Source organism: Arachis duranensis, chromosome 3 (genome assembly GCF_000817695.3).
Source record: "Arachis duranensis cultivar V14167 chromosome 3, aradu.V14167.gnm2.J7QH, whole genome shotgun sequence".
Taxonomy (NCBI): domain Eukaryota; kingdom Viridiplantae; phylum Streptophyta; class Magnoliopsida; order Fabales; family Fabaceae; genus Arachis; species Arachis duranensis.
In genome coordinates this window covers 81,942,104-81,950,208 of record NC_029774.3, presented here as the reverse complement: position 1 = coordinate 81,950,208, position 8,105 = coordinate 81,942,104, and the positions used below count along the sequence as shown (strand labels likewise).

General features: G+C 40.3%; 1 protein-coding gene across 1 annotated transcript in view; it reads left to right on the top strand.

The window, feature by feature from the left end:
* The first annotated feature begins 7,433 nt into the window (after positions 1-7,433).
* Positions 7,434-8,105, top strand: part of LOC107479655 (uncharacterized) — a 1,837-nt gene continuing 1,165 nt past the window's right edge. The window contains exons 1-2 of the mRNA XM_016099771.1: positions 7,434-7,742; positions 7,836-8,022. Of these exons, the coding sequence (XP_015955257.1) occupies positions 7,434-7,742; positions 7,836-8,022 (496 nt within the window). The remainder of the gene's footprint in view (positions 7,743-7,835; positions 8,023-8,105) is intronic.

Genomic DNA, 8,105 nt, shown 5'->3' with positions numbered 1-8,105 from the left:
AGGAGGGCAGGGCAGAGTTTTTGCTTCCTTTGGTCCTTGGCATCAAACTGTGCTCCGCCCTTGTTGTGGGCAGGGCAGTGATGCTTTTCAAGGTTTGGCTCATTATGTTGCTCTCTTGGAGGGCAGTGTGCTCTCTTGGAGGGCAGTGTAGCTTCCTCCCCTCCATGCGCCACATTCTTTTTTCCTTCGGCCACGCTTTCTTAAGCCATGTTTTTCTTCTTTTCCTCCTTTCTTCTCCTACAAGAAACCAAAACAACCAATCAAAGTATCTCTAAACTCATAAAGTTTATAATTCATTAAAAATCAATAAATTTTAGCTCAAACCTCATGATTTAGCATCAATTTAATGGTGGTTGCTTGATTTAAAGAAGTCATGCATTTTCATTCCAAATTACTTACTTAGGATGCAAGAAAGTGCATAAAGACTAGTAAAACAAGTGAAATTAGCTTGAAAAATGGGTATATGATGGCCTGTCATCAAAGACGGTTGGAATTTCTGTCAACCAATTGAGGAATAAAGATCCTTGGAGAATCAAGGTTGAGTACAAGCATAAGCCACCATGACAAAGAGATTCCCAAATGTCCAACTTAAGGACTTAAAATAAAAGTGCTAGGTGGGAGACACCCCACCATGGTAAACTCTTTCCATTCTCTTTTAGATTCAATAAATAAGGGATTTGAGTTACCATTGTAGGTCATTTTTGTCTTTATATATATACTTGTTTTAATAATTTGGTTGTTGATTGCTTGACATGCAATTTATGCTTGTTAGTTGTTGAAAAAGTGCCAACACCAAAAAGATGTTTGTAATTTTTGCATTTGTGGCTATTTCTGAGCTGTAGGTAGTGTTAGGGAGGTTTTAGGTTTTTTTTAAAAAAGGGGGGGGGGCAAGGACGCGTACGCATGATTCGCGAATGCAGCATCATACTTAACACCCCAGAGTTAGGCAACCGTCGTGCCAACATTAAGCTTCTCGCACTGATGCCAGGGCATTTTGGCCAGTTTCACTGACCTTTTCTTTACTGTTTTTAAGGTAATTTCATGCATTTTCTTAGGAAATAAGCGAGTTTTGGGTAGATATTCACTTACATCTTGATTCAAGCATACATTGTGCACTTTACATGATTTCATGAGAATTTTGCATGAATTATATGATAAATTGGATGATGCATGATCCCATGATTAAGAGTAAGACTTTGATGCACTTTGTTTGATTGATTTTAGGCCAAAAGAAGAAGAGAAGAGCCACGTTAGTGGCTACGTTAGTTACACTAATGTGGGCACTAACATGGAAGGAAGGAAGTGGCATTAACTTTGAAGAAAGGAAATAGAGCCAACGTTAGTGACACTTAATATTATCACTAACGTTGGACCAAGCTCATAAGTGGCCACGTTAGTTGCCACGCTAACTTAGTTAACGTGGCCTCTAACGTTAAAAAGTAAAGGGGAAGCCAACGTTAGTGACATTCAACTTTATCACTAACGTTGGCCAAGTCACAATAAGCCACGTTAACTCCCACGTTAACCTAGTTAACGTGGAAGCTAACGTGAAGAAACAAGGTGGCCGACAACGTTAATGACACGAAACATTGTCACTAACGTTGGAAGGAACCCACACAAGCCCCAATAAGCCACGTTAACTCCCACGTTAACCTAGTTAACGTGGAAGCTAACGTGAAGAAGGGAGGTGATCGCCAATGTTAGTGACACCCAACATTGTCACTAACATTGGAATGAGCCCACACAAGCCACTATGAGCCACGTTAACTCCCACGTTAACTTAGTTAACGTGATAGTTAACGTGGGCAAAAGTTCCACCTGGCAGCCTGACCATGCCTTCTTCAAACACGCATAACTTGAGCTACAAAGCTCCAAATGAGGTTATTCCAGTGGCATTGGAAAGTAGGATTCCAGAGCTTTCCAAGCATATATGGCACTACATGGTTGAAACTAAATTTCAGGGAGAAAACCTGCCCCGAAAGTGCAATGATGAACATGGTATCAACCTGTATTAAGGCCAACTGACCTCTTCACCTTCCAAAAAGTGTAACTCGAGTTGTAGAGCTCCAAATGATGCGCTTTCAAAGGCGTTGGAAAGAAGACATCTAGTACTTTCCAACAATATATAATAGTATGGGGTGGACATTGATTTTGAGCTCCGGAATCTGGAAATATTAAGCCCCTGGTCGCTAGCGTTATCGGGACTCACGTTTTCCATTAACGCTAGCGACTATGCCAGCGACCATGTCCACTTCAAAGGAGCATAACTTGAGCTACAGAGGTCCAATTGAGATGATTCCAGTTGCGTTAGAAAGCTAATATTCAGAGCTTTCCAACGATATATAATACTCTATAGTGGGCATGAAATTGGAGCACAAACAAGAGGCATCTTTTAAGCTCCAAAAATACCAACTGGGCAGCAAGTGCAACGTTAGCCACAATAACTTTAGCACTAACGCCACACTTGTAGCGTTAGTGTGGCTAACTTTAACTCTAACTTTAGGACCTGGACCTCAACTTAACTCACTTCTCTCTCAAGTCCACTTCAAAGCTCAAGCAAGCAAGCCCACAATTGTCAACCAATCAAGGCCACAAGAAGCATCTAGAATAGGAATTTTCATTTAAGTGTAATTTGCTTTTAATTTCATTTTGTAATTTAGGAGAGCCTATATAAAGGCCTTAGTTTTTACATTCAAGTCATTCTAGATATAGGAGAATTAAAGGATGGGGGAGAGAGTGAAGACCAATTTGAACTTCTGTGAATTGGCACACACCAAGGGGAGTGGGTCTTCGGACCCCTCCCCTCAACCACTCTTCTTCCTTTTCTTTTCTTTTCTTTTTCTTAGTAGTAGTTTAATTCTAGTTTGTACTTTTCATTTATGAATTTAGAAGTTTCAATGTTAGTTTTAATCTTCATCTTTACTTTCCTGCACTTTCTTCTTTTCTATTTTGGTAGAGCAATGATCAACTAACTCTTTTCATTGGGTTAGAGAGCTCTATTGTGATTCAATGGATCAATTATAGTTTTTATTCTTCTTCTTCTTTCTTTCTCTTGATCTTACTAGAAAGCTTTCAATCTTAATTCAATTGGTTAGTTGTCTTGGAAAAGAAACTCTCCATAATTGGATCTCTTCGGAACCTTGGAAGAGGAATGAAGAGATCATGCTAGAAATGCTTTCTCATGCTGGACTAAATTGGGTTGGGATGGATATGTGACTATAATCCCCCAATACTTGATTTGGGAAACGCATGTGGTATAATCAGTGACCATACTTCATCTCTTCTCATGAGCAATTGACCAAGGAATTGGCTATTGATCAAGATTTGATTGAGGAAGAGATGAGAATGAACTTGATCTGGAGAATTGCAACATCTCTTGATCCCAATGTTCATTTTATTTTTGTTCTTACATTTACTTTTCTTGCCATTTTACTCTTCTGCACTTTATAGCTTTTCTTTACTTTTATGCCATTTACATTTCCTTGTTACTTATCACTCCAATATGATTTGTCTAACTAGGATAATCAATTAATCATTGTTTGCTTAATCCGTTAATCTCTGTGGGATTCGACCTCACTCTATTGTGAGTTTTCACTTGACGACAATTCGGTATACTTGCCGAAGAAAAATTTGTTGAGAGACAAGTTTCCATGCATCAAGTTTATGGCGCCGTTGCCGGGGATTGATTTTGAATCAACAATGATTAAGCTAGAAGATTACTAGATTGAGCATTTTTTTCCGTTATTCTTTTCTATATTCAGTAATTTACCTTAGTTTGTTTTTAATTTCTTCCTCATCCCCTATTCCCTCTCTAATTCCTATTCAGCTCACTAACCCACTAACTGTTTGATAAATTGCATCACTCACACTAATAATCAGTCTAACAAAAATTGTCGTCACTATATCTCCTGTTGTGCATTCTGGCTGTTGTATGACAGGGAGAAGAGAAGGAATATCAACATCCTTTGATTCAGAGCCTGAGAGAACCCTTTGGAGACGAAAAAGGGAAGCAAGAGGAAAAAGAATTATTGGCGCTGAGGAAGAGGAAGAGTATTTTGAACCCAACATGGAAGAGAATTTGGAGAACAATCATGAAGAAGAAGCTCGTAATCATGCCAGAGAAGGCCATGCAAACCGGGTTGGGCATGAAAGGAGGGTCTTAGGATCCTATATCAATCCTAATCCAGGAAACTGTGGAAGCAGCATTCAGAAACCCACCATTCATGCCAACAATTTCGAGCTAAAACCTCAGCTCATCACTTTGGTGCAAAATAATTGCTCATTTGGAGGAGGTGCTCAAGAAAACCCTAACCAACACTTGACTACCTTCTTGAGGACTTGTGACACAGTGAAGACAAATGGAGTCCACCCAGATGTCTATAGGTTGCTCTTGTTTCCCTTTTCACTCAGGGACAAGGCAACAAAGTGGCTTGAATCCTTCCCAAAAGAAAGCCTGACAGACTGGGAGGAGGTAGTGAAGAACTGAGGTGCAGACTTTCAGGCAGCAAGATGGTGAGACACTTTATGAAGCATGGGAGGGATTCAAAGACTTGACAAGGAGATGCCCATTAGAGATGTTTAATGAGTGGGTTCAACTTCACATCTTCTATGAAGGTCTTTTATATGAGTCAAAAAAGGCTGTAGATCATTCATCAGGAGGTTCTTTAAACAAGAAGAAAACTGTTGAAAAAGCCATAGATGTCATTGAAACAGTTGCTGAGAATGACTACTTCTATGCCTCTGAAAGAAGCAACACTAGAAGAGGGATGGAGCTGAACCACATGGATGCACTGTTAGCCCAAAACAAGATGATCACCAAGCAGCTAGCAGATCTTACCAAGAAGGTGGAAGAGAACCAAGTTGCAGCAGCCATCACCTCATCACCAACTCATGAAGGAATAAACATAGGAGAAGAAGGTGACTGGGAGCAAGCCAACTATGTGGGAAATTCACCTAGACAAGTCCATGATCCATACTCCAAAACATACAATTCTGGATGGAGAAATCACCCCAACTTTGGATGGGAAAACCAACAAGACCAAGGACAAGATCTGAGACGTTCCAACTTCAACTCCAACAACAATGCCACTCATCAAAACACATCTCAGAGATATTACCAACATTCATCTAGCCAACCTTCTCAATCACCTAATCTCAACCCACCATCATCCACAGATGATAGGCTTTCAAAGATTGAGGGTCTACTCCAAATACTATGCAAAGATATTCAGGATAGTAAAGAATTCCGAGAAGAAGTGCAATCTAACATGCAGAATCAAGATGCTGCCATCAAGAAACTGGAAACACAGATTGAATTCTTATTCAAACAAAACCCTGGGCACAACAATCGCAGCAGTATTAACTCAATACCAAGGGAAGAATGTCAGGCCATCACCCTCAGGAGTGGGAAAAAACTGAAGGAGACCCACAAGAAACCACCAGAGAAGGAATTGGATGAAGAAAACAAGGGACATGAGGAATCTCACACCTCAACCCCCAAGTCACATCAAGAAAGGGAAGTACCCAATCCATGCCTCTCAAAGGTCCCATACCCACAGCAGTTGCAATTAAAGAAGAAGGGAGAAGACAACCAATTCTCAAGATTCTTGGAGATCTTCAATAAATTACAAATAAACATACCCTTTGCTGAAGCAATCGAGCAAATGCCACTCTATGCCAAGTTCTTGAAGGAGTTGATGACCAAAAAGAGAAGCTGGAAGAATAATGAGACTGTGGTACTTACAGAAGAATGCAGCGCCATCATCCAACACAAATTGCCTTAAAAATTGAAGGATCCTGGGAGTTTCCAAATCCCCTGTATCATTGGAAAAATCACTGTGGAAAAGGCCTTATGTGATCTAGGAGCCAGCATAAACCTAATGTCTCTAGCAATGATGAAAAAGATGAAGATTGAAGAAGCCAAACTAACAAGAATGGCCCTCTAACTAGCAGACAGGTCATTCAAATTTCCCCATGGAGTTGTAGAAGACTTGTTGGTGAAGGTGGGAGACTTCATTTTCCCAGCAGATTTCGTAGTACTAGACATGGAAAAAGGAGCTAAGACCTCCATCATCCTGGGGAGGCCATTTTTAGCCATTGCTGGAGCCATTATTGATGTCCAAAAGGGTGAACTTATCCTCAGATTACACGAGGAAAAAATGACATTCAATGTGTTTAAGGCTATGAGATACCCACTTGACTTATTGGGAGAATGTATGAGGCTGGACTCAGTAGAAGCTTTGGTACAAGAAACTCTTGAAGAAGAGCTTGAAGCATCAACAGAAGAGGAGTTAGCAACAAGCGAAGAAGCTGCAGCCGCTGAAATACATGTTCAAAGTGGGCTAGAAGAGAAGGAGGAAAGAAAAGAAGCACCCAAATTGGAGCTTAAGGCACTGCCAACCACTCTTAAGTATGCATACTTGGGAGAAAATAAAAGTTATCTAGTAATCATAAATTCAGCTCTCAGCCAAGAACAAGAGGAAGAATTGCTTCAAGTCTTTCGACGACATAAAGATGCGATTGGATGGACACTTGCTGACTTGAAGGGAATCAGTTCAGCCATATGCATGCATAAAATACTTTTAGAAGAAGGTGCCAGACCTTCCATTCAGCCCCAAAGAAGGTTAAATCCAGCAATGAAAGAAGTAGTGCAGTAGGAAGTCATGAAGTTGTGGCAGGGAGGAGTAATCTATCCAATCTCAGACAGCCAATGGGTCAGTCCAGTTCAGGTGGTTCCCAAGAAAGGGGGAATCACTGTGGTGCCCAACGAAAGGAACGAACTAATCCCTACAAGAACCATTACAGGCTGGAGAATGTGTATTGACTACATGAAGCTTAATGAGGCCACAAGAAAATATCATTTCCCACTTTCCTTTATGGACCAAATGTTGGAAAGACTTGCGGGACATGCATATTATTGTTTTCTAGATGGGTATTCAGGATACAACCAAATAGTGGTTGATCCAAGAGACCAAGAGAAAACATCATTCACTTGCCCATATGGAGTGTTTGCCTATAGGCGCATGCCATTTAGGCTATGTAATGCACCCGCAACCTTCCAACGCTGCATGCTCTCCATCTTTTCAGATATGATAGAGAAGTTCATTGAAGTTTTCATGGATGACTTCTCAGTATTTGGAGATTCCTTCCCTAGTTGCCTAACCCATCTTGCCTTGGTATTGAAAAGATGTCAAGAAACCAACTTAGTCTTGAACTGGGAAAAATGTCACTTCATGGTGACAGAGGGAATAGTTCTTGGCCATAAAGTTTCTAATCAAGGCATTGAGGTAGACAGAGCTAAGGTGGAGCTAATTGAAAAGTTACCTCCACCTAGTGATGTCAAGGCAATTAGGAGTTTTTTGGGGCATGCTGGCTTTTATAGAAGGTTCATTAAAGATTTTTCAAAGATAGCAAAGCCCTTAAGCAATCTCCTAATGTCTGATACACCATCTAATTTTGACGAGAAATGCATGCTAGCATTTGAAAACTTGAAAAAGAAATTGTCCTCTGCTCCTATCATTTCCCCACTTGATTGGAACTTACCCTTTGTATTGATGTGTGATGCATCTGATTTTGCACTTGGGGCCGTGTTAGGGCAGAGGAAAGATAATTTAGTCCATGTGATATACTATGCTAGCAAAGTCCTCAATGATGCTCAAAGAAACTATACCACTACTGAAAAGGAGTTGCTAGCAATAGTTTTTGCCTGTGACAAGTTCAGATCATATCTCATTGGTGCTAAAGTGATTATTTTTACAGATCATACAGCACTTAAATATTTATTTGCCAAGCAAGAATCAAAACCAAGACTAATAAGATGGATCTTGTTGTTGCAGGAATTCAATATTGAAATTAGAGACAAGAAAGGAGTGGAGAACAAGGTAGCAGATCACTTATCCATAATCCATCATGAGGAAGGTGGAACACATGATACAAGTGTAAACGAGCTCTTCCCTGATGAGCAATTGTTGACAATTCACAAAGCACCATGGTTTGCAGACATTGCCAACTTCAAGGCAACCGGTGTTCTACCTCCAGGGATCAATAAACATCAAAAAAGAAAGCTCATAAATGATGCAAAATATTTTGTCTGGGATGAGCCATAT